The following is a 24247-nucleotide window of genomic DNA, read 5'->3' as shown; positions in this document are numbered from 1 at the left end:
AAAAATAACTTGGGGTATCATGCCGTTCCGTGGCATCTTCCCCATCACCAATATCTCCAAACGTCCATTGCATTGCTGTAAGCATAAACGAAAAAAAAAAAAACAAAGAGTTCCTTCATGACGGCGTGAGTGCTATAGCAAACGATATACTGTCACTGAGTTCCAAACCCAATACCAAAACGCCATTAATGCAATCATCAAGTGTTAAGTAAGAACTTAAAGAATCATGTCGTGAGAGCTACTTTCACCCGAATCTAGGCACGGTGAGAGTAGGGCTCGTAGGCGAGATCAGAACGGGCAGTACCACTAGGGTAGCGAGGAGCACCGTACTGAGATTGGGCTTGGTTGTGGTTGTAGTAGCCGGTCTGCATCTCGTGGTCGTCGCTGAGAGGAGCGTAAGAGCCGTGCTTGTTGCCAGCACCGCCGAGGAGCTTCTCGCCGTCAGATCGACGGTTCTTCTTCTTGTCACTTCGACTCTCAGGCTTGCAGCAGCAGATGGTGAACATCCAGAAGAGACCAGCCGCAAGGGCAAAGGCAGCGGAGATAGCGACACAGGCAAAGAAGCGGCCATTGATGTGACCCTGGACACCATAAAACTTGGCAGAAGCCTCAACAGCGCCGACGACGGTACCAGCTAGGACACCTGATAGAACAACGGAGCCAATAACGAGGGTAGTGGCAATACCAGCGACAATCCAGGTCAAGCAGGAGACAATACGAGAGCAGTTGGAGAAGATTCCAAGGACGATCTCAGCAGCGAGAGCAATAAAGGCAGCAATGTAAACAACCTGTGTCCACTTGGTAGCGGTCCTGAAAGCCTTGAGGGCACTCTGGATCTCATCGGGGAGCTCAATAGCAATGTTTTTGTTGGTACCAACGAGAGTAGATGTGTTCAGAGACTTGCTGGCCCAGTCAAATTGAGGCTTCTCACACTTGCGCTTGCCATCGGCGTCGATCTTGCAGAAACCCCAGAGGTTGATGTCGTAGTACTTGTCGAGACCGAGCATCTTGGCGGTGATGTTATCCTTGATGGGAGCACCATCCTCGGCACGGATCATGAGTTGGGGCACATCGCGAGTGCTGAGCTTGAGGTCCTTTAGGTCGAGATTGTCGATGATGTTGTCGACATCGGCGGGGCTGATGCTGAGGTCCTCAACATCGACTCGGAAGATGTAGAGAGACTTGTCGGCGACACCGGCGAGGGCACCGACGAGGAGGAAGATGATGGAGCCGATTGTAAGTGCGAACGGCAATAGCACACAGAAAAAGCGACCGACACCCATTTTCGGTTAGGTTAGAGTTTGATGTGTGAGTTTGTGTGTTAATTATGCGGTGGGCGGATGCTTAAAAAACGTCTGTCGATATCGGAGGTCGAATCGGTATGACGTAAGTTGGCAGTGAACGAGTGCTGTTGTAAGCGAATGACTCTTCTATTCGAGTGAGTTATACGGAACGCGACAGATGATATGACGCGAACGTAAAAAAGGGACAAGGTGAGATGATGAGATGAAACGAGATACAATAAGAAAACAGAGTGTGGAAGAGGACTGTGGTTTTATAAAAAGCTGAACCCAGGGCTGATGCTGGGCGTGAGCACTAGGACTAGGTACTTTTTAGTGATACAGCCCCCGCCGCCCTACACAAGCAACAACAAGCAATCTGCAGCCCAGCACCAACAGTGAGAAGAGGGGGTTGGATAGGTTGACGTGGAGGAGTGGAGTGGCGCAGCGAAGCCTACCCCGGACAGGCAAGATCCCGCGCACAGCATAGTGACTGATGAGTATAGACACTGTCCATCATATAACATCAGCCTCGTATTGTACAGTATCAATAAAAACTGCCTTGTCGTGGAGGCGTCGTGCTTACGACTCCAAGCCCAAGCCCGGGTTCAGGTCGTTACAGCTTAAGGTCAGGTTCCCACTAAGAGTGTCACAGTGGAGACGTAGGGCGCTCAGCCACTTGAGCTTTCGCCGCCCTTTGTTTTTGTTTTCTAGACGAGAAGAGCTTGGCTTCTTTGAAGGCGCAGCTTACTCATTTGCTCCGATCACAGCTGAAGAATAAACAATCAGATGGTGCTTATGCGCTGGCTGACTTGAGTGAACGAGCCCTACGGAGAACGGACTACGGTACCTGAAGGTGAGCATCCATCTGCAAACTCTCTATTCCACGATCAGCATGACGATCATGTCATTGGCCCGGCAGCCGAACCATCACTCTTAAATGGAAGATGCCTTGATAGTTTCAACAGACAGGGTGTTTCCGTTTCCGTTACGATCCTCATGATGACATTAGCTCCGTAAAATAAAAATCAACCATCTCATTTTCCCAACGATAACTCACTTGCTCCATTCAGGTTATTTCTTGACCCAATAGCATGGGTCTGGCGATCCCTACAAGACTGAAAAAATACACGCAAGGACCCTGAACGTTTTGGTGCTGACGACACCTGCTAGGATTCCGATCCACCTCCACCACCTCCATTTTTGTTTTTCCCTTCTTCTCCATTGATCAGCATGTGGGAGAGGGAGGAGACAAACAAAACGAATTGTCATTGACGTGGTGGGACAGTGTTGTATTATAACATGTCGACGCAATACAACGCATAGGACCAAAGTCAATATATTCACCGGTAGTCATACAGATTTTTGAGTTTTTGTGCAAGATTGAGTTACCGCTATTACAGCTGCAGAGTAAAACGGCATGTGGGAGGTGGGATGAAGGCTACCCCCGTTGTATCTTAGTTAGGCTGCGGCTGACAGTCAAGGATGCTTCAAGTTCCTCCATTGTCAGCATCCATCTCACCTTGACCTTAATTAGTCTCACAACGTAAACCAACGAGTAGATGGCATGTCTGCATGTCCGCCATTTCTCTATTCTACAATCGATCGCAATATCGCACAGCCTTAAGGATCAAGCAAATCGAGCAATTTTGTTGCGAAACACGTTCCTCTCCTCTTCCCCTGGCCTGACTAGCAGAGCAAAGCCTCACTCCATCTTAAAAGCACAGCCCGTTGCTAGTCTTGTCCCGGGTAGTTTCGAAATCTACTTTATCTAATTTTAGGTCTGCCGCGTTTTTGGCCTCGCTCAGCCCAGCCAGGAATGCTACTGAGATCACCAGATTGTAGCGATAACTAACCCCTTCCTGCACTGCCCTTTGAGGCTAGTTCATGCCGTTGAAATTTACCGATATTCTTCTTTCAACGTACGTAGCATGTATACGTGTGCCTTTTCTTAACGATAAACTCAATTGTTGATTCAATTTTCTCACATGGCCGCAAAGAGGTATACAAGCCGATATTTGTCTTGGCACCATCCTCTGGCAATTATGTCAATTCTTCCTGTCTTGTACCTACAGGCAGGCCTTGCGAAAATCAAGCTGACACATTTGATAAGGACATCAAAGTTTGGACGTCGCTGACTTGGGTTGTCACTTGTCAGTCATCCCAAAACCCAAAGTCCTTCTTCCATATACAGCTAGTCGACGACTTCCTGAACCTCCTTGACCAATAATCCAATCACGTACCCTCTACGACTGCATCTACTAGATAGTGAACTTATTCCAACAAATGATAATCGTGTACCATGCATCTTTATACCAATATAAAAGAAATAGACACTGCTGGTTCCTCACACATATAAAATAGTCCAGTCTCTCTATTACCAACTCACTTCCGTGGTCAACATTAGCCTGGTTTTCCTCTGAGTGACATAGAGTAAAAGCAAGCGAATGTGGTACAAAAACTCGATCACATTAGATATCAGCGTCTGTATAAGTACCTATTATGAACCGTCTTTTGCTTGATGCCTGTCCTTTGATCTGTATATATATATCTTCAACGATTGACTGTCCTCCCAATGTACCTCAAGGCACAGAGAACCTGATATCCCCTTTGGTTTTGTTGCTATCCCACCACTCTGGGGCATCTGAACCACACACTCATAATACTTGAACCTCCCAAAAACTGACCATGACTTGATCAAAAAGATGGGTGGTTCCTGACCCTACCCGTGAGCCATCAACATAAAGTTGATCTAGTTGAATTGGATATCAACCTCTCGCCCACCAACCTTCTATCCGTTGAAGTAGACAGCGAAGTTTACAATCCTGTCATCACACTCCATCTTGATTCGGTAACCAAGCTTTGGGAAGCACTGGTTGTTGTCATTGGTGAATGTCGGAAGCGAACTGGTCTTGACCTTCTGGTCCCATGAAATGTTGCACAACGACCGAATCCCATTGGTGCCATCATATCGTCTGGGAGATGGGAAAGTCGTCGAGCAGAATATTTCGTTGGAAATCTTGACCATAGCGCCGTCTATCAGACGGTAGTAGTCGTGATGAACTGATCTCTTCACTGAAATATCATCACTTTAGGAGGTAAGTTAGTAGTGGAATGCGCCATGCCCCCCATCCTACTTACTTCTTGGAGGAACCATCCCATCTGGTTATTGGCCATCCACAATTGTTCCATGGCGCACCAGACCTGGTCATTCTTCTTGTGTTTTCCGGGAACGAAGGGTGTGCGATACATAACACCATAACTCATGCGAGCGATTCGTGACTCGACAACAACCCCGAGACCGGAAGGAGGGTTGTGTCGCAGAAGCCCCTGCACCACAGCTCCACGATAGATAGCAGTCCACCTATGAGTTCGTAAGAAGGTTAACTATGCTTGTATTTGTTTTCAGCCAAGGTTGGAGTACTCACGGCTTGCTTCCATTTGACTGCAGGATGGTGGGTGTTTTATTCTTGATAAGTTTCATGAAAGCTTCGTCAAGAAATACTCCGCCGCAGAGATCACCTAGTCGCATTCCAGTCAGCCAAAACGTTATCTGTCAGATGTAATAACCCCGATAATTCACCATCACCCTTAACACATTCTTTGACAATAAACGGGTCGGTTGATTCAAAGACATAACTAATAAGATCCTTTACAGGGTCAGCGGGGCGTAGTTTCATCATTGACCCGACTTACAACTGTGCCACCTCCGGCATCACAGACAACAATGGTGTCTTCAGTCTATTCAGAATGTTAGACACAAACGGACACATAATACAATGTTCTATGTTCTTACCTTGACGGTTGATATTTTACCCATGTCTTTGATAGTAGCAAGGGCGGCAGCTTCAGGCTCTGAAATGAATTCAAGCATGGTAGTACCAGCGGACCGTACATCTAAGATACTAGACTGATGAGCAGCTTGCTTCATTCGGTTTTGAGCGTATAGAGGCCAAATGGCAGGCAGAGTGATAACGACCTGGAACCTGGATCGCTCGAGCAAGTCCGCACCTATGGCACGTCGAATGGATTCGACTGAATGGTCCCTGAGCTTGCGCAGAAATGATGCGATGATTGCGATGGGTTCTTTTCCTGTTCCATTCTGGAGACGACGGGCTTCCTGTATCTGAGTTGAAATAGCGACCTCGGCAGGGAGGTCAGCGGGTTCAAGGAGCAACAGCTTGAACCATTTGAGCGGATCTTTGTCGAGAGAACAAAAATTGTTTTTTTAAGAAAAAGACAAGCGTAGATTGGAGTTGATCCAGAAGATTCCAAGGATTGTTGCCTGGGGAAATTTTTATTGCCAGTGCTCGGAGTGCTTGACAGTGTTTGGCAAGTGCATGGCAGGTGCATAGCAGACGAAAGGGGTTGATAGAAGTGCCACACGGCGCTGCACCCCGATCACCTTCAGAGAATCTTCCGGTGCTGTCAAAGAATACGTAATTGCAAGCAAACAATCAGTCACTGGACGTAGGATTTGTTTGCTGCGTTGTTTGGTCGCTGCAGGCTTTCTTCTGACCGCACGGGTGCTCGCGCTCCTCAGCATCACTTCTTTCGCGGAAGGAACTTAGTGTTTCCCTGCACCTTTCAATTTTCTTCATTTCATCTCTTTCCCAAGATACTTTCAGAGTAACACAATCTTCCCTCAAGGACAGTTCTGCGAGTACCCATTTGACACTTTCTTGTAATATGATATTGAATCAAAACTTACTAAGAAGTAGAAGTCCTTGATCCGTATATCCCTCAAAGTGATCAGGATGGATTTCCGGGACAAGTTACCTGACTGACAGGAGAAACCCACGCTTGATTATCGTGGAGCTTTGACTACCAAGCCTCCCAAGCACGTCAATCATGGCCGTGGACCTGGAAATATCATCGACTTCAGCGGTTTCGAAGGCACTCTAGCACAACATAGCGATGATATTTCGCAAGGCAGCGAAACTCCCAAGAACTCACCTTCTACGAATGAGTTTCGCGTAGTTGAAGAGGCGCGGGTGGGTTCTTTTCGGCGTCATTCTGAAGAAAACGTCGATGCACAAGGGCCCGCTGTGAGACGACGAACTGATCACCTCGTCGGTATCGCCGCAAGACTCAGTGACACTGTTGCCGACTGGCTTGGACATCCTTCTTTGCACCAAGGAGAATCCCTGTACGAACACCTTGACCTCGCCCACAACCGATCTATCGACGTCGAAAGCCAATACCGACAGTTACAGATGGATCATCAAACTTTGCAAAAGAAGTTTCAAGAGGCAGCCACCAAGCTTGCGGAGACCGTCAGGGAGCGGAATGAGCTCCAAAAACTCGTTGACATTGCCAACTGTACAGGCGCGGTAAAGACCTCGGACGATACTATTAGAAGCAAGTGGAAGCAGCTTGACTACAATATCTGCGCTATGGTAAGAGCCTTGGCCAAATACCCAACCAGATGCCCAACAGACCCTGTAACTAAGGAACGGTTAGAAGCCATCGTCTCATCTTGGCGAAAGCTGTTGGAAGAAGATGATTACAAGGAATTTCTCATCACCGCTTACCTCTGGGCTATCGTTAACGAAGAAATCTTCCAGAGTGGGAGTAGGTTTTGGGGAGGCGGTTTCCTTCGCGGCCTCAAAAATATGCGAAGGCGTCTTGCTGGTAAGGGCTGGCATGGCAGTCCCCTGATATACAAGGTAGCTAACAGCATGTGCGATAGAAATTGCCCCTGAGACTGATAGACCTTCACGCTCAGAGCCGACGATGAAACATGTTGCAAAGTGGTCTGCTCAAGGAACTGTTCTCCTCGGTCACTTCTATGGACGTGATAAAAAGGCCCCCAAAAGGAGGGCTGCCTATGAATTGGACAAGCTGGAGCAATTTTGTAACATCGCTGCAGAAAAGACAGACACTGATTTCCTTCGGGAGATGAAGAGCATTGTGGAAACTGCACTCGACCTTGATGAGATGTTGATGAGTTCCATGGCCATTTTGTCGATCCAATGGCCGGAAACTGGACAATCGAAGAGTCTTCCATACGACGCAGATGGGATGGATGCCGTGGTGCTGTGGCATACTCTGGGGAATCGTCTCCCCAGACTGCCGTTGCCTTCATGATCTCGCCAATGCTTCTCAAGACGGGGAACACCAATGGCTGCAACTATGACAGCGAGATGGTTCTTTGCAAATCTTCAGTGGTGTGTAAGTGAGCTGTCAACTGACGGCTACTGATCGATATTGAGACGGCCGAATGAGGGAGCCTGGATGCCTTTTGTCTTGTGGACATATGAACAGAGACGAACATGGTCTCGGGGACTGGCTTAACAGCACAAGGTCCAGCATCCGATGTTTTTTTTTATGGAGTGGAGTGGAAGGGACGGTATTCACACGGTTTCGGGCCAGCCTGTTTGCAGCTGCGCTATACTTTACACCATGTAAAATACTTGTGGTAACAATTTCGAGTTTCCAGTTCTTGAAACGTCGTTCTCTGTATGGTGGTTGTATTATGGTTGTAAGATGTATTCTCAAACTCAATTCACCCTTACACAAAAGAGGGATAGTGTGTGCCAGACCGGCTGCGGCTGTCAGAACCACGCGAGGACGGGTTCGGTGAGAGGTGCACGAGGAATGGTCAGTTGTCACAGCACAAAGTCTGTGCAATGGTGATACCGAGTATCCAACGTTAGGTAGCGAGCTACTGACGCACTACGAAGGCAAAAACGGCGGCCTCAAAATAAGGAAAAGATGGGGGAATGTAATTTGATATGTCATTATGTTCTTGTCTGTAGTGAGGGGTTGAACATGTGCCTTTTTAGTCTACTCCGTCTTGGCTTTTTTTGCCATTAGATAGTCGGTAACTTAGTATACCAGTAGATGGTCCTCGGGACAGAGAAACTTGACTCTAACAACCTGGAAAACGAAATAGTTTGGTCATTTTATGCTACCTTAAACGTGGCTTTGAGTTGGGGAGACGATGGAAATGACATGGATATGTGAAGTGGTTTGAACTGAGTCCGAACGTTTGACCGAGTTTCTTGACTTGTTTCTCTGAGAAATGAATCTTGAATGGTCATGACAAATTCAAGCTCTCGCACGTGCCAATCGGTCGTCTCCAAACCTCCAGGGATTCGGGTTGGATGTTGCATACGGAGACTCCATAGAGATGGTCTAGGCATGTAAGGTATGTATGCTATGATCTGTTGTTCTGTCTCTGTCTATGTCTCGGTATCTTTCTGTTTTTTGTCTTTGATAGTCTAGATCCTATCTTGTGAGTCACTCAGCCAGGTCCCAAGACCAAGATCGACTAAGCACTCTGTACATCCATCCATATGACAAGTCGGCGGAGGTCAAATACCGATAAAATTTCCAACGCATTTCTCTTACTCTTATCAAGGCTTGTCGTTTCTTGGCTCTTTTACCTTGACACTCACACGTATCATCCAAGACGAACTAATTGCTTCAAACCCCTGTCGTGTGCTCTATTTACAGTTAACCCAACCCAACCTCGCACTACTGAAGCTCCCCTCTATTGGGCGCCGATCAAATAAACCACCCCAGACGAACGAGTCTTGGCTAGGAAGTGCTTGTCATCAGAGATTCGTTTCGGTCTTCCGTGTAGTATCCGTAGGTAGGTAGATGTCTCATCATACGAATTTCGCAACCTTTATTGAAGTCTTGTTTGACGAAGCTCTCGAGTTGTCAGCTTGACGTGGTCTCTTTTCCCTAATGATTCTCTCTCTCTCTCTCTCTCTCTCTCTCTCTCTCTATCTTTAGCCTCAATTGGTCCGACAAAGAAAGAGAAAGCGATGAGGGGTGTGGAACCTTAATTGCCATAGCCTGAACCTGAGCCGCCACTTTTACTCGCTTCGCTTCGACCTTTCCGGTTCCGCTAATAATACTCTCTACTGGCCTAGACGTTGCTACTGTAGTGGACTGAGCTTCTCGACCGGCCTCAACTCAACTTATCTCACCTTTTACCTTACGTTTCCTTGCTCTGGACTTGTCTTGGCTTTTCTTGGGGTAGGAACCGAAAGGTGGAGGTCATTCATTAGGTATCCAACCAAGCTCTTAGTCTGCCTACCTCCTACTTACCTTAGTAACCTTGGCTGTCTGTCCTAAAATCCTATCCTATCCTATCTCATCCTAGGTATCCTGTCTACCTAGACTACTATCTTACCTCCGCAACACACTTGTCTCGTCTGCTGTTTCTTCCTCTTGCAACAATCTTCCAGAGCCTCAGCCGTCGCAATTGGTTCTATCTTTATTGCTGTCTTCTTGACTGACTGCCTGCGTCTAATTGCGTGTGCAGATACTTGATCATTCACATATTAAAAGACTCTATCATCTAACGTACCCAATTCCAATCGACGTCATTCGCATGCGAGAACCGCCTTGAAGCTACGCCGCCCGTCGTATTTATCTTCATATCTTGCTTTTCCTCGCATCGCTTCTCTCGCGTCCCTGCAACTGTACTTTTTTCTCTCTCACCTGCCATACCATACCATTCCTATACCGATACCGATACTTTCTTGCGCCAGCGCCCGACACCCAACGTTTTGCCCTTAAAACGTTTTGGTAATCTGACTTTTCAGTCTTATCATACTTGCTTTTGCTGTTGGTCTCATCCTAGCGGCTTCAGCCACCTGTATTATACCCGACAATTCGTTTTGTTAGTTTGTTGTATGTCCACCCGACTTACCCTCCTCTTTCGCTACATCTCTTATCCTCCACACTGTGGCTATTTTTTTTCTACCTACGGTCTCTGTAGCTAGACTAGTTAGCTGTATGCGCCGCAACTTCTGCATCCACTCACTCTCTTCACTCAACTTCCCTCATTATCAGAAGCGAATTACCCTAACTTGGGCCATCTCTTAGACTCAGACTCGGTCTTTTGTCATTCAGCACTATCTCCGATCACCTTTCGGTTCGCGCTTTATATCGTCTCCGGCCTCATCCCGGCGTTAACGGACCATCACACGACGTCATCATCGCCGCAAAATCCACCCGCCGACTCACTCCAACATCTAGACCCAAAAATACAGACAGCAGTGCTTCAACTTGAAGCATCTTCTCAAACTGCCCAAAACGGACGCATCAAGGGGTCAACGTTTCTCCTCCTTCTTCCTAACCCTCGATCGCTTTTTTCACCCTCCTTAACACCTCCCTTGGTCTTAACGGTTGCCGGCATCTCACCTGCGCCCACGCCAAGAATTGTTACGAATTATCCGAACCGCATCACCCGCACACCCACCCGCTAGCCAGTCAGCCAGCCAGCCAAACTTCAGTTTGAGTCATCGTTGGTTAGAGTCGCGGAAACAAATATCATGGGAAACAACAACTCCAGTCAAGGTGGATCTGGCTCAAAGGGCTCCGGTTCTGCCGGGCCCGATGGACCTCTTCAGTCTTACCCATCTTTTAGTCGATCTGACACCAAGGAATCCTCACGCTCGTTTCGTTCTCTAGGATCAAAGATCCGCAGCAGCAGCAAATCGGACAGTCCCAGGAACTCAAAGGTCTTGTCCAACGGCGAGAATCCAGTCGAATCTAAGAGCGAGGAAAGGCGTGCCAGTAGGCATGGACGTTCAAGCTCGTCTCGACTGAGCCGTAGCGAGCTCCCTCCCCTCAATACTGCCGGGACGGACATGTCAGCATCCGAGTCGGCTCTCGCAGATTCCGCCGTCGGAGAGGACCAGCTCCCTCCCTCTCCCGTTCATGGTAACGCTAAAGGCGGCAACCACGATGTCAGTGCCGCGCAAGCATCGGGAGAAGTCGATCACGTTTCCGATCAGCCTCCGTCTGTCAACGCTGGAGCCAACGCGCACATGCAAGCTCCGGGGCAGTCGATTCTGGTGAAGCGCGAAAACACCATTAACCCAGTCAATAATGGTCCGTCTGATGAGTCCAAGGCCGAGGGAAATTCCAACGTTGCCATGTCTGAAATTAAAGATATCGATCTTGATGACTTTATCAAGCGACTCTTGGATGCGGGTTATGCTGGGAAAGTAACAAAGAGCGTTTGTCTCAAGAACGCCGAAATTGTTGCTATTTGCCAGAGGGCAAGAGAGGTTTTCCTGTCGCAACCTGCTTTGTTGGAGTTAGATGCGCCTGTCAAGGTTGTGGGTGATGTCCACGGGCAGTACACTGACGTTATCCGAATGTTTGAGATGTGTGGCTTCCCTCCAAACTCAAACTATCTCTTCCTTGGCGACTATGTTGATCGAGGAAAGCAATCACTGGAGACAATCCTGCTGCTGCTTTGCTATAAACTTAAATTCCCCGAAAACTTTTTCCTCCTCCGAGGAAACCACGAGTGCGCCAATGTCACACGAGTCTATGGCTTTTATGACGAATGCAAGCGAAGGTGCAATGTCAAAATCTGGAAGACGTTTATTGACTGCTTTAACACTCTTCCCATCGCCGCGATCGTCGCCGGCAAGATCTTTTGTGTTCACGGAGGATTGTCACCAGCTCTGGTCCACATGGACGACATTCGAAACATTGCTCGACCTACTGACGTCCCCGATTATGGGCTGCTCAACGATCTTCTTTGGTCTGATCCTGCCGACATGGAGCAAGATTGGGAAGCCAACGAAAGAGGCGTTAGTTATTGTTTTGGTAAACGGGTTATTACAGAGTTTTTGGCAGTACATGATTTTGATCTCATCTGTCGAGCGCACATGGTGGTTGAGGATGGCTATGAATTCTTCAACGATAGGGTTCTGGTGACGGTCTTCAGTGCCCCCAATGTAAGTTGTTCCCTCCCAATTTCCCTCGAATCAAAGGCTAACTCGCGTAGTACTGCGGTGAATTTGATAACTGGGGCGCCGTTATGTCGGTATCCTCTGAGTTACTCTGTAGCTTTGAGCTTCTCAAGCCTCTCGACTCGAGTGCTCTCAAGAGTCATATTAAGAAGAGCCGAAACAAGCGCCAACACATGCTTAACAGTCCGGTATGTTTAAACGCCAACGATATCTTGAATTCCTGCTAATTGACTACAGCCCGCCTTGATTCAACCTCAGAGCATGTAATGATGTACATATCGCAAATACGAATCCGACTTTTTTTTATGCCAGCTTCCTCCATTACGAAACATTCATTTTACACCAATGATGGCAATTCGAGGGCGACCTGGAAGATACAGCCAATTGTTTTAAGCAGAAAGAACAGCGCAAACAGATCAACTCTAGCAAGAGTATGATTCAGGTCCAGAATATGGCCTTGTGAGCCAAGAACAAGTATACTCCGTACGCAGTGGCCCAGTATCACGGTGTGACAGCCGTTAGTCACTGTCTCTGCCCCGAGTAACGGACGTAACTGTCCTAAACACACAACCTGAAATGGTTGAAAGGCACGCAAGGCCCTAAACAGCGCTGCCATGTATACGCTTTGGAGTTTGGGAACGATTGGCCTATGCTTGGCGCATTTGTAAAGGATTGATGGGAGGATTGGAAGGGTACAACCCTATAGAGTTATTCATGGGCTTATAGCAAGATCTGGGATCTTGGTTTTGTGCATAGCAATAGGAACTGAGTACAAGCAGTTCCTAGTAATTTGTTTTTTGTTTATATACTCACTTCTCATGACTTGTTCTTTTATGGTGAAGTCGATGTCAATACGGCCAAGAAATGTGATTGGTCAATGCGGGGTGTACTGGCTTAGTCATGATCTAGCAGACGTCGAAAATTGATCGTCTAAATCACGACAATCAGCTTCACCACACCAGACAATCACCACCAAAATGCAACGTCACGCCTTCCGTTCGGTGTGCAACCGAACAAGGCCAGAGCTCGAGCAGGCCTCGGATGCTCTCCGAAACTACGCCCGCCAATTCTCGACTTCACAGATTCAAGCCGCCGATGGTCCCAGCACCCCGAGGCCGGCTGCTCGTCCCGCTCAGACTGGCGGTCCCAAGGTCATCGACATAAAGAGCCTGCCCCTGCGTGGTCGAGGGGGTCTGAGGGGTCGTGGCAGTTTCCGTGGACGAGGCGGATTTGGGGGCAGGGGAGGATCTTCAACCCAGGATCGCTCATCCTCGCCTGTTCGAACTGGTCAGCCTATGACAAGAGGTCGAGGCCGAGGCGGCTTTAGCGCCAGAGGCCGCGGTGGACGTGGAGGTCGGGGCCGTGGAGGTCGAGGTGGAAATAGAGGCGACAGAAGAAAGGATGATGACGACAAGGATAGAAACAGGGACCGAAACGAATTCAACAACCTGGATCCTGATGAGCAGTCTTTCGAAGATAGCATTCGATTCGGCATGCGCTCCGAGTACACACCATCCCTCACACTCGAGTCTATCAACCAATTCGCCCCTGCTGCACCAAGCACCGCCTCTGGAAAGTCAGCTACTGTTATGCAGAACCTCAGCGTTCTCGGCACAGCAGACCACGTCGGTGCACCAGAAGCCTTCCAGGCTAAATACTACGCCTCCGAGATCGAGGCCAGCGGTATTCGCTTCTTCGCTGATACTGAGGCCAAGAAGGCTGCCGAGCAGTACCTCCAAGGAAGGGCCAAAGCAGAAGGCAAGGAGATCACGGGCCCTATCATTGCCGAAACCGAGGAGGCTATCCGTCAGGTCATTACACAGCGAGCTATTCAGGGCCAGCACGAGACACCCAAGTTCGCATCAGACCCTGTCGGAGTGTCCCGCTCATGGCATCTCCGATCTGAGACTTACACTACCCACGACGTCAACTCGTTCCAGACGAAATTGACGTCTCTTCTGGATAAGAAGGGCGCTGGTGGAAAGGGTGGAAAGGCAAACGCTTAAAAAATACGGATTAGATCTTAGGATCAGTGTACTTGTCACGATATGTAATACTACAAATATTCTGCATCTATCCTACGGCTGCCAGTCTGTGCATCTATAGTTGACGAATTGTCTGTGCCTCTTCCTGGTCGATGTCCTTCATCTTCTTATCCTGCACCTTTTGCAGTTCCTTCTCGGCCTTCTTGACAATATCGGGAAGCACGGTGCCGTTCTTCTTCCAGTCCTTTAGCGTCTTTTCATGTCGTGATCGAGCAGTACGGATGCGGTCCTTCCACTGCTGAACAGCCTCCTTGATTCGTCGCTCGACATCGTCTTTGCGCTCTAGCTCCACCTTGAGGAGAAGCTCAAGCTCGTTGTCTTCTGATCGCTGAGGCTGCTGGTTGAATTCCCGACTCGATTGCACTGCTGACATGATGGGCTTAATGTATTCCTTGTCGTTGACAAGTAGCGAAATAGCTCGGCCAGATCGAGGAACAACCTGCGCAAGCTCTCGTAGGGGAAACGAAGCGTCGGCACCTTCTTCATCCTTGATAGCCACGGGCAACGAACCCAAGTTTGTTGGGTTGAAGCGACCGCCATGAATCATGCCTGCAAGTTGAGTCTTGAAATGCGCATCGATGGGTGCGTATGCAGCAATAACAGCTGTAAAGTCGAGAGGATCCTCTGGGTCGGGCATGGGCACCTTAGCCGTGTCATACTCGGCCTTGTTCATAGACCCCGCAGCGGCCTTCGCAGTGGCGGTATTGGGACTGTTGGCAGGTGCCGAGATCTTGCGCTTCTTAAGAAGCGCATGAGATGTGGTGAATGCGCGAGGACTGGCGGCTATCGAGCGGAGAGGAGCTGGTCTGGGTAGTCGGTTAGGTCAGTCAATCAATTGCATGATTTGGGTTGAGATTGTAGATGGAGAGGAATATGTAATGGGACATACCCCTCTGAGCGCACCAGTTGGCGCAGACAAGTCCTTAAAGGTCCATTGGCTCGTGGCATTGCCATTCTAAAGAGTGTGTTGTGGTTAAAATGGTTTTGCGTGTTTCGTAGGTCGTGGTAAAGATCGAAATTCCTGCACGACGTCAGTTCGTGGTGGGTTCTACGAGGTGATAAGATAAGGAATTGCTTGGACATTCCAACACTTACATGAGGTTTACACGATATTGGCTACAGATATACATAGAACATAAGATTTATCCAAATACAACTAAATCAACATGATTCTGTGTTATTGCAATTGACGATTAAATGATCTGGATTTTTTACTCAATCAGTTGCGGTACGCTTGTTAAGTGACTGGGCACTTCTTACACAGTAACCTTACGTTCATCTACCACAACGGCCCAGTAGCTGAAACACCAGAATTCGGTCTCCACGTTGTCATTTGTGAGATATTAGATCATCAGTAACTCTTGAATTGTTTTCATGAATTTAGTAAGCTATGGTGGCCCCTCCTCAGCCTTGCCACACTACCTTGTTCCCCCGCAAAAATGTGGTTCAAAAAATGATATGGATGCATCACAGACAACACCACCTCATGCGCTTTATGATCGTGGCAGGGTTCAACCTGCGACCAACGGCGAATACAATGGGATTTTTAAAGTAGTTGTGATAACCACTACACTACACGACCGTCGAGTTACGGGTTGGTGTTGTGTTGTGTGTGATGTATCCTGGCTGGTTGTGGGAACTCAAGCATCAGCACACGTCAAACTGAATAGATAAGCTGCCTGATTGACATTATGCTCTCAAAGTATATAAAATTGCAAGAGACTGAGACAACAAACCGAGAGCCTGTGGTGCTTTCGCTGATAACTTATAGAGGGGGCGAAGCCATATGGTATATCGTGTTACTCCGACATTCCTTGAGCGCTGCACTACATCATAGGCTAAACGGTGAAGGTTAATTCATCACTTAGTGGTTAAAAACCCAGTATGTACTCATAAAGAGTTGAAAATACTCCTTGTTGCATCAACTGTTCTCACTCACATGATATGCGTCCCTTGATACCAGCCGGAAATCGTGGATACATTCTCATAACTCAATAGATGTAGTACTCTTATTTTTCATTATAACAAACTAAGTTTCCGTATACCCTTTGTACTTATGACTGAAGAGGCTTGCCCATGCCTCCATATGTGATCATCTTGGTGACCTGGTACTCACTGATACCATACAACGACCCTTCGCGACCGAAGCCACTCTCCTTCACTCCGCCGAATGGCGCAGCAGCATCAGAAATGAGACCAGTGTTGACACCAACCATGCCCACCTCAAGGGCCTCAGCAATGCGGTGCACACGCTCGAGATCGCGGGAGAAGAAGTAACCCGCCAGTCCGACCTCAGTGTTGTTGGCCATCTTGACCACATCCTCTTCCGTCTCGAAGGGAAAGAGACCAGCGACAGGTCCAAATGTCTCCTGGGAGGCCATGTCCATCTCTGGGGTCATATCGCGGATGACGGTAGGAGCATAAAAGTTGGAACCGAGGTCGCTGAGTCGCTTACCTCCGATGGTGATTTTCCCACCCTTCTTCTCGGCGTCCTTGACATGAGCCTCAACCTTCTCAATAGCTTTGTCATGAATCAGAGGTCCATGTGTAACGCCTTGGTCGAAGCCGTGTCCTACACTGAACGACTTGACCTTTTCAGTAAACTTGGACACAAACTCATCATAGATGCCGCGCTGAACGTATATTCGGTTGGCACAGACACAGGTCTGGCCTGAGGATCGGAATTTGGAGGTGATGGCTCCAGCCACGGCAGCATCAACGTCTGCGTCGTCAAAGACGATAAAGGGGGCGTTTCCACCAAGCTCCATGGAGAGCTTCTTGAGGGTACCGGATGACTGCTTCATAAGAAGCTTGCCAACGTTTGTGGAACCAGTAAAAGAGACCTTGCGGATGGTGGGGTCAGAAGTGAGAAGCTCGCCGAGTTCGGGAGTATTCTCATGCGAAGTTATGACGTTGACAACACCTTTGGGAATTCCTGCACGGTGGGCCAGCTCGGCCAGGGCTAGTGAAGTAAATGGGGTCTCGGCAGGAGCCTTTGCAACGACTGTGCAGCCTGCAGCCAAAGCAGGTCCGATCTTTCGTGTGATCATGGCAGCGGGAAAGTTCCATCTAGAGAAGTCAGGTCAACATTAATCTTCAATAAACATTGAGTGATTCTTACGGTGTAATCAAGCCGCAAACTCCAACGGGCTCTTTGATAGTCCAAACCCGGTTGCCAGGCACTGAACTGGGAATTGTGTCACCATATACTCGTGGCGCCTCCTCACTGAACCACTCGAGGAAGTTGGCAGCATAAGTTGTCTCGCCTTTGGCGTCAGCCATGGGCTTTCCATTTTCCCATGTAATAAGCTTTGCGATGTCCTCTGCGTTGGCCATCATCTGTTCATACCAGGCGCGCAACAGCTTAGAGCGCTCACGGCCTGTTTTGTTGCGGAAGGAAGGGAACGCATCAGCAGCAGCGCGAACAGCTAATTGAGCGTCTTTGGAGTCAAACTCGGGGCATGTTCCGATGAGACTGCCAGTGGAAGGATCTAGATCGTTAGTTTGTGGCAGAAGTGGTGGGGAGATTGAGGCTCACCATTCACTTTGAATGTCTTGCCAGACTTGGCCTTGACCCATTCACCATTGACATAACAGACATCCTGTTTGAGAAGGGAGGGATCTTTAAGCTATAGGATTTCAGTGCTGCAACTATATAAACTGCCAATGACAAATACCTTTGGAGGAGAAGCGTTGGATGCTTTTCGGGTTATCATCAAGGTGATAGCTGGAGATTGCCTCAGCGCACCTCGTGCTGAGGGAGCAACCAAGCGCTGAAGAAGAGCCATTGTGACCAAGTATCTATATTTCCGATTGACTGGAAAAGAATGATATCAGACTTAGTCAATTGGACGGTTTATTGACTATTGATGACCTGAAATGTAATGATAAATGATATCGAAGTTGGCAAATACTGGCGGGGTGACGTCTTGTTAAAGCTCCCGGTTCAAGTTTGCGTGGGGTAACGTTAGAACTAGAACTAAAATCCTCCCCCGGAGCCGGCATCCATCTCACTGAACCTACCTAAGACACCAAGATCGGCTCCGGCGGGACCGGCAACGACAGGACTTGGGTGGGAATTTATTAGTGAGTCAGTGACTTGCGTCTTTTATAAGTCTCTTTAAGCTTGGACACCGACCGACAATTCATCTTGGCAGCTGTTCAAGCTTTCTCCATGTTTCATCATTGACCGGGCCGTACAAATCAGCGAAATAGGCAAGTCTTTGCGAAAGATAACCATTTATCAAGACCAATGTGATTATTCTTTAGTCTTAGTGCAGCTATCAAATGACATGAGAGCATACAATGCTTATCTTCTCAAGCTAGATAGAAAAAAATATGTAACAGTATGAAAGTTGTGCCTTGTTCAGCCTCAAAGATTGTTTCTTGGTATCCAATATCATCATCCCAAACTCCAAAACACCCCAAGCTAATTAAGGATAGTAGTCCAGCCATAGACACATATCTTCCGGTCGTCGGGTTTTAATATTTACATTCGCCCATTCACCCGTACCTGTTCTGTTGGGACCGCAGCGGCAATTGGCGATCCAAAGTATGAAATGCTTGTGTTCGAGGAGTATACGGCATCGCTCGAGCATCAGGCGTCTTCATGTTGTGCATTTCCCAAACACCTCTGTCCTTCGGTTCCGATGTCATAGATCCCTCTTCCTCATCGTCGTCGTCGGAAATATCATTGATCTTGTTGGGAAGGAGGGCATAGATTGACAAGGCCAAGCTACAAACATATATAAAGCTACAGGATCGTCAGCATATCTCGTTCGTGTATCCTTTTCTCAAGGGTAACCTACAGCATATACACAGCCGGCACAAGAGAGTATTTGGCGATCATGCAGCTCTTATACTTTCCATAAGGCCTCGCAATGTCGCATCCAAAACGGTAGTACCAGGCTGCAGGTGCGGGATATCGCGAATCGGCGTAGTCGGGTCCAATGGTTCCGTAGGTGCAAACGGCGTATAGAGCGACCAAGCTGCAATTGATAAAGGTGGCAAAGATTGGGTACCAGCACCTCATAATAAAGGCTGTAAGCTTGCCGAGAAGAAAGAAGAGCGAGATGACCGAGATGGCAACATTGAAATCGGTAAATCTTTTTCTCCATGTCAGTTAATCTCATATAATAGAACCCGACAGAAACTCACGTTCTTGTCCAGACAAGGGCGATCTTGGGTAAAGGCCGATGGTTGGCATAAGCGTAGAGGACTATGGCAGGGTTCGAGTTGAGCGGAGGATCATGTTGCCAACCAATATTCCACATATCGCTTCGGTAGAGATCGGGTTGAGAGATGCCAAAGATAACCAGAGCGGCTACGACTCCGATCAGCTCGAGAGGCATCAGCCACCAAACCGCCTTTCTCGCCAGGCGAGGCCATTTTCTGAATACGACTTTATAGCTTTTGGGCTTTGCCGACTTGTCTGTGTGCTCTTGCGATGAGCGACTGAAGATGGGAAATTTCATCATGTCGATAGCTATCTTATCTGATCTGATCAAATTCGCGTGGCTTTTGTTTCGTTTGTGGTCGGCTGCTAGAGGAGCAGCTATAGTCGGTTACACATACACGATATCGTCGTATAGACTTGTGTATAATTGAAGCTCGCCAAGTTGGTTCGTCGCTATGGCTGACCGGCAGCTGTGAATCTCAGTTGAGGATGTAGAGGAGCCGTTCAAGTGGCCAGGTCGGGGGTGGGCAGCGGTTTAAGGGCCTTCAAGGCGGCCAGCAGAAGCGCAACGGATCGGCTGAAGAGGGAACCGCATACGCACGCTTACAGTAAACTGCTGAGGGGGGGCACAAGGATTTTCCCAGCTGTGAGAGGCTCATGGCTGATGAAAACCAGTGCCATCACTGTGATCCTGTGTGAAAGGGGCCTGTAACAGCCTGTGAGCGGCAACCAAGATGCGGGCGTCTGGAGTGATACTAGGTATGTCAATCACCACGAGCATCTAAAGTGTAGCCAATGGTGTTGCAGAGCTACTTGTCCATCACCACTCGTCTCCTCTGTTAAGCGCCCGGGTGGAATAGGTAAGATGCTCGATGTTGACGAGAGGGCCCGATTGGCTGGACCAGAAGTTGGAGCTGCAACCTCATGAGTCTCACTGACCAATCAGAAGGCGAAGAATCCAGTTGACGATGTGCCTTCATGAGTCCAAGCTGCTTGAACAGCAGGGATTTGAGCCGCCTGTTTTTTTGCCGTCAAGTGCTCGCAGATTCGAATTTTAATGTGATCTTCCCGTCCGGAAGTACGGCTTGAACCGATGTTTTTCAAATCGTATCCGTATGTTGGTTCATGGTCAATCTTGTCAAGGTTTAGCCGCCTGCTACTGTCTATCAGTCGAGTGACGATAGGAATGGGCTCAGTTGTGATATCCAACAGACAATGATCATCCATGAGTTGAACGATGAAGAAGCTCATGTTGTTGTACCGCCGCTTTGCATACTGAGAATCATGCCAGATATTACATGCGGAATCGGTCAACTAGCGACTAACTATATCGATAATGGAGGTTTAAATCATGAAAACATGGATCATACGAGCGAAACACTGATTTGAATCGGTTCTTGAACCAAGATTTCCATGATCGTTTTCTAGGTGAGGGCATTCCTAGCGCTCTTTTACTGTGCCCCGGTTCGGCCGTCAAGTTCTTTCAGACCCCTGCATATCTTGGTAGACCACTGGATGTACTATATAGTCACACTCGGAAATGCTTGTCAACAGAGAAGAGTCCAGCATATTCATGGAACGGTCTTCAATATATGTATTGCCGCTGCTAATCAGAATAACGGCTCAGCGCTTATTGTATTGCATTTTCAATAAGTATTGCCATACTTAACCAACCGATGAAAGAGGCTCTCATAGTTCTTGTGATGCATGACCCTGTGATGAACCAAAACCACAAGTTGAAAACTCGTGCTCAGCAAAAAAGAAACCCGACATACAAAGAATGCAGTCAAGTCAGCCACAGCGTCACTTTATCAATTAGTGCAGGGGAAACTCCGCCGTCACAGCATCAACGGAGTGGCTGAACGGGAAGAAGCTGTCATAAGAATGGATTGATGACTGTGCTTTTCCACCCCAAATCTGCCTGTCCTATCAGTCTCACCTCAGAACAGGCGACACGATCCACACCGCTTCGGGATTAGGAAGTTCTGGGCGGTTCAACTGTTTTGTTCAGTTGACGTCGTGGGGCTTCAAGTCCAAGCTCAAACTATGGACCGGACAATTAATTATTCTGCACGAAAGAATCATTTCGGCCGAACCAACTTTATTGTAGACGGGCTAAGAAAACGAAAACGTTGCCTCTTCATTGTGGATACCATCCCACCTACTTCGGTATGAAATTCAATATCAGACACCCATTATCGACCAGAGGTCTAAATCTTGGGCGTTTTGTAACGCCAAAAATTCAAGGTGCAAAAAGTCTCACACAGCCAAGAACCAGGGGTCAGACTTCGAGACCGTGTTCTCTGGAGCCGCTCCTGAACAGGCTAACAGGCTGGATCTCTCTCTGACAGGGGGTCTTACTGATGATGGACGTGCGGTGCAGGCGGGTCGCTTTTGATGCCCCTAAGGCTCAAAGCGTGGGTAAAACAGACCGTTCTAGACCTCTTTGATCGTCATGGGTGTTTCTTGATGTGGGAGAGTGAGTTCCATGCATCTGTTCCACAACCCATCTTTCATTCATTGTTCCTTAAATCGGGAATTTTTTTTGTCATTTTTTTCTTCTCCATCTGCTTCTTCTTCAGCTATTCTCAATTAGTAGATGAAATTTGCGTTCCAAGAATGCTTAAACTAGAAGCTTCTGTGTTTTCCTGTGCAGATTTTCCTCTTTCTCAGCACATACGTATCTTGAACTGGACAAGGCGAGGTGAAAGGTTACTTGCAAACTGCGGCAATTAAGACATGCGTGCCTCGGTAGTTTTGCTTGACTCAACACCTCCACTCCTTGTCAGCCTCAAAGACAAGTCTTACCAGTGCCATTGCAGAGTTGCTCCAGGGCTTTTTCCAATGTTGTTTTGTTTGGGCTCTTGTGTCAAGTCGCCCAACAAAAGCGAAAGTGATAGAAAGTGACCGGTGTGTGGAATTGTAAAGAACAAAATGACCAGCATCCCCGTGTCGTGTCGTGTCATATGGCTCTATTATAACCACAGCCGAATCAGCCAAGGTCACCAATATTGTTGCCAAGAGGTTGCACCGATGGTTCCGCCGCCGTTAATGTTTATAACGAGCAGGGGTCTTTGGAGGCATTATCCATCTTTGGCGTAAAACTCATCCTGTTAGGCCTGCCCTTATTTCTAAGTGATCCATCTCGACAAACCCGGCGACGAGGCACGAATCACGCAAGCTAAAGTAGACTCGGGATCGATTCGATATGGTTCAATACGATGAGGATCGACAGGCTCCAAGCGACGAAGGGTTGCTTCTTTGGAAGCTGAACCACTAATAGCCAAGATTCAACCAAAGTCAAAAGCTTGTTCGATAATAGCCCACAGCCTCTTCCTGACTAGTTGAGAACAGTCTTGGGCGGGACGGACCAGGGCCGGTCTGATATCTGCTATCTGTTTGGTTTGTTCTGTTTCTGTGAACCAGAAAAGAAGCCGGTTACTGTACGCATGTCCAGTGTGGAGACAGGCATCGGATCGCTGCTTATTATTCAGAGACTTGATAGACAGAAACAGAAGAGCAAAATCCATTGTTGTATTGGGGTGGTTTTGGCAAGCTTGGCGCACCTCCTTCCGCCTAAAAACCCGCTGTAACCATTATTGTTCCTTCCTTGTCTGAAGGGGCAGGCTGGCCGTTGGTATTAGCACTATCCGGGCGTGCCTTTCTGATCATGATGAAAGTTTTTACATACCTATGAGTATTCGCCGTATACCTTACGTTCAGCACCTTATTAGTACACACAGGTGGTCAAGCTCCCTGTCGACTCCCCTGTCGAGTCCAGGACCTAAATTGCTAGGCCTCAAAAGCGGGTGGATTATTATTCGGTGCCAAGCTCAAATATATCCACTTGCAAGCCATCGCACGCCAACTCCCCGTCCTAATCTCCATGACCCCCGGCATGAACCCCGGTTATCAGTTCTTTTGAACGCCATGAGTTTGCTTTGCTTTGTTGTGCTGTGCTGTGCTGTGTTGCGGTCACGTTGTTGCGTTATTCTCTGTACTTGTGCTGACTGACTCTCCCTCCTCTTTCTGGGCCCTAGTCGCAGCTGAATTCGAGATGCGTTGGGAGATCAGCGTTGATCCTTTCTACCTCTAGATTAGACATGTCTGTCATAGATTCAATTCCCCCTTTTGTCATTGTCTGTGGTGGCCCTTAATCCAAGTCAGTCAATCTGTCTCGTGCTGGTTGATTTGAATCGACAATACGGTTAATCCAATTCCGTTCCCCATTACTTCTCGTTCACATCTGTCCAGAGACAAATGCGAAGGAGTCTCTCTTCATACCTGCAGACTAACCTAACAGTACTTTCTTGTCTCAATTACTGCCACCTCTGCTTTTTTGCAATTAGATCTTTTCCCTAACCCTCGAACCTGCACTGCACGTATGTTGCGCCATGACATATTCATCCTGATATTCCCTCGAGGCCCTCATCTTCGACTATCTAGCAACGACGTCAATGGCACTCTCTATTAATTGACTATACCCCCGGGCCCCATATAGGCTCCCAGCTGCTCTGTTTGTACCTGCGGCTCTTTTTTCCGGCACTCAATCACAACGGTACCTTAAATCTCATGCCAGGACCCGTCCTTTTTTTCTGATCCTGAGCCCGCCACTCCGAAACCTTGGAGAGTTTCCGTCGAGTCCAAAGCGACGAATGCTGCCGTCACTCTCGGTTATTGGTCTTTTTTATTTCCCTTACCCTCGATCGATCGGCCATTCGGATATTGGCGAAGCAGACAAAAGATACTCGTTGCTTTGCATCCCATCCCGTCCCGTCCCGTCTAACCCAGTACCGACCAAGTCACGTCGACAGTGCCCTGAGAGCCCTGGACAGAACCAGAATTCAGGTGCCTGTTCGGCGACGTGCAGCCGACTTTTAGCTGCGAATCCCCTGTAACACATCCATTCGTATCCATTTCGCATTCTTTCTGATCCCACAGCCCATCTCGATCTCCGTTGCATTTCTTTTCCCCTCCCCCTTCAACCTGGCATCGCATCACCGCTCTTCAAAG

At 48.2% G+C, this 24247-nt stretch overlaps 9 protein-coding genes and 1 non-coding gene across 10 annotated transcripts; 4 read left to right on the top strand and 6 right to left on the bottom strand.

Annotated features, from left to right (window-relative positions):
* Positions 1-79: 79 nt before the first annotated feature.
* EDB82DRAFT_491117 (SUR7/PalI family-domain-containing protein) lies at positions 80-1626 on the bottom strand. The gene has a single exon (XM_025725722.2). It carries the CDS (start codon positions 1281-1283, stop codon positions 255-257), a length of 1029 nt encoding a protein of 342 aa, XP_025588273.1. The 5' UTR covers positions 1284-1626; the 3' UTR covers positions 80-254.
* A 2445-nt stretch (positions 1627-4071) lies between these two features.
* On the bottom strand, positions 4072-5154 carry EDB82DRAFT_521710 (uncharacterized protein; the record flags this gene model as incomplete). The annotated part of the gene is made up of 6 exons (XM_065609091.1): positions 4072-4350; positions 4422-4644; positions 4709-4802; positions 4864-4930; positions 4977-5021; positions 5077-5154. The coding sequence occupies 6 exons, from the start codon at positions 5152-5154 to the stop codon at positions 4072-4074; spliced, it is 786 nt and encodes a 261-aa protein (XP_065465866.1).
* Positions 5155-5620: 466 nt separating this feature from the next.
* On the top strand, positions 5621-7370 carry EDB82DRAFT_472427 (uncharacterized protein; the record flags this gene model as incomplete). Its single annotated transcript, XM_065607978.1, has 3 exons — positions 5621-5627; positions 6099-6914; positions 6973-7370. The coding sequence occupies 3 exons, from the start codon at positions 5621-5623 to the stop codon at positions 7368-7370; spliced, it is 1221 nt and encodes a 406-aa protein (XP_065465865.1).
* A 1101-nt stretch (positions 7371-8471) lies between these two features.
* EDB82DRAFT_491101 (uncharacterized protein) lies at positions 8472-9018 on the top strand. The gene has a single exon (XM_065608384.1). It carries the CDS (start codon positions 8582-8584, stop codon positions 8798-8800), a length of 219 nt encoding a protein of 72 aa, XP_065465864.1. The 5' UTR covers positions 8472-8581; the 3' UTR covers positions 8801-9018.
* A 1558-nt stretch (positions 9019-10576) lies between these two features.
* On the top strand, positions 10577-12280 carry EDB82DRAFT_543926 (Metallo-dependent phosphatase-like protein; the record flags this gene model as incomplete). The annotated part of the gene is made up of 3 exons (XM_025725755.1): positions 10577-11998; positions 12049-12201; positions 12251-12280. 3 exons carry the CDS (start codon positions 10577-10579, stop codon positions 12278-12280), a joined length of 1605 nt encoding a protein of 534 aa, XP_025588276.1.
* On the bottom strand, positions 12179-12835 carry EDB82DRAFT_491094 (uncharacterized protein). Its single transcript, XM_065608383.1, has one exon. It carries the CDS (start codon positions 12627-12629, stop codon positions 12351-12353), a length of 279 nt encoding a protein of 92 aa, XP_065465863.1. The 5' UTR covers positions 12630-12835; the 3' UTR covers positions 12179-12350.
* Positions 12836-12857: 22 nt separating this feature from the next.
* Positions 12858-14076, top strand: EDB82DRAFT_491093 (uncharacterized protein). The gene has a single exon (XM_025725766.2). It carries the CDS (start codon positions 12991-12993, stop codon positions 14017-14019), a length of 1029 nt encoding a protein of 342 aa, XP_025588277.1. The 5' UTR covers positions 12858-12990; the 3' UTR covers positions 14020-14076.
* Position 14077: 1 nt separating this feature from the next.
* On the bottom strand, positions 14078-18111 carry EDB82DRAFT_565332 (Aldehyde/histidinol dehydrogenase). Its single transcript, XM_025725789.2, has 7 exons — positions 17736-18111; positions 17597-17687; positions 17180-17549; positions 16139-17127; positions 15998-16064; positions 14948-15079; positions 14078-14864 (listed from the first exon to the last, which is right to left on the bottom strand). Exons 1-7 carry the CDS (start codon positions 17844-17846, stop codon positions 14114-14116), a joined length of 2511 nt encoding a protein of 836 aa, XP_025588279.2. The 5' UTR covers positions 17847-18111; the 3' UTR covers positions 14078-14113.
* Positions 15555-15640, bottom strand: EDB82DRAFT_t27. Its single transcript has one exon. It is a non-coding gene; the product is annotated as a tRNA-Leu (tRNA).
* On the bottom strand, positions 18090-20022 carry EDB82DRAFT_491084 (uncharacterized protein). The gene is made up of 3 exons (XM_025725800.2): positions 19216-20022; positions 18867-19163; positions 18090-18811 (listed from the first exon to the last, which is right to left on the bottom strand). The coding sequence occupies exons 1-3, from the start codon at positions 19533-19535 to the stop codon at positions 18562-18564; spliced, it is 867 nt and encodes a 288-aa protein (XP_025588280.2). The 5' UTR covers positions 19536-20022; the 3' UTR covers positions 18090-18561.
* Positions 20023-24247: the final 4225 nt, after the last annotated feature.

Source organism: Fusarium venenatum, assembly GCF_020744135.1.
Source record: "Fusarium venenatum strain MPI-CAGE-CH-0201 chromosome Unknown EDB82scaffold_1, whole genome shotgun sequence".
NCBI lineage: Eukaryota > Fungi > Ascomycota > Sordariomycetes > Hypocreales > Nectriaceae > Fusarium > Fusarium venenatum.
Note: the sequence above shows the minus strand (reverse complement) of the source record. Positions and strands in the feature narration are given on the sequence as shown.

Coding starts and splice junctions, on each gene's coding strand:
- EDB82DRAFT_491117 (XM_025725722.2), bottom strand. CDS start 1,283: ATGGGTGTCGGTCGCTTTTTCTGTGTGCTATTGCCGTTCGCACTTACA.
- EDB82DRAFT_491101 (XM_065608384.1), top strand. CDS start 8,582: ATGACAAGTCGGCGGAGGTCAAATACCGATAAAATTTCCAACGCATTT.
- EDB82DRAFT_491094 (XM_065608383.1), bottom strand. CDS start 12,629: ATGGCAGCGCTGTTTAGGGCCTTGCGTGCCTTTCAACCATTTCAGGTT.
- EDB82DRAFT_491093 (XM_025725766.2), top strand. CDS start 12,991: ATGCAACGTCACGCCTTCCGTTCGGTGTGCAACCGAACAAGGCCAGAG.
- EDB82DRAFT_565332 (XM_025725789.2), bottom strand. CDS start 17,846: ATGGCTCTTCTTCAGCGCTTGGTTGCTCCCTCAGCACGAGGTGCGCTG. Junction 17,688..17,735: donor CCAACGCTTCTCCTCCAAAG/GTATTTGTCATT, acceptor GAAATCCTATAG/CTTAAAGATCCCTCCCTTCT. Junction 14,865..14,947: donor CAACTGGTGCGCTCAGAGGG/GTATGTCCCATT, acceptor CCGACTACCCAG/ACCAGCTCCTCTCCGCTCGA.
- EDB82DRAFT_491084 (XM_025725800.2), bottom strand. CDS start 19,535: ATGATGAAATTTCCCATCTTCAGTCGCTCATCGCAAGAGCACACAGAC. Junction 19,164..19,215: donor GCCCTTGTCTGGACAAGAAC/GTGAGTTTCTGT, acceptor ATGGAGAAAAAG/ATTTACCGATTTCAATGTTG. Junction 18,812..18,866: donor GTGCCGGCTGTGTATATGCT/GTAGGTTACCCT, acceptor ACGATCCTGTAG/CTTTATATATGTTTGTAGCT.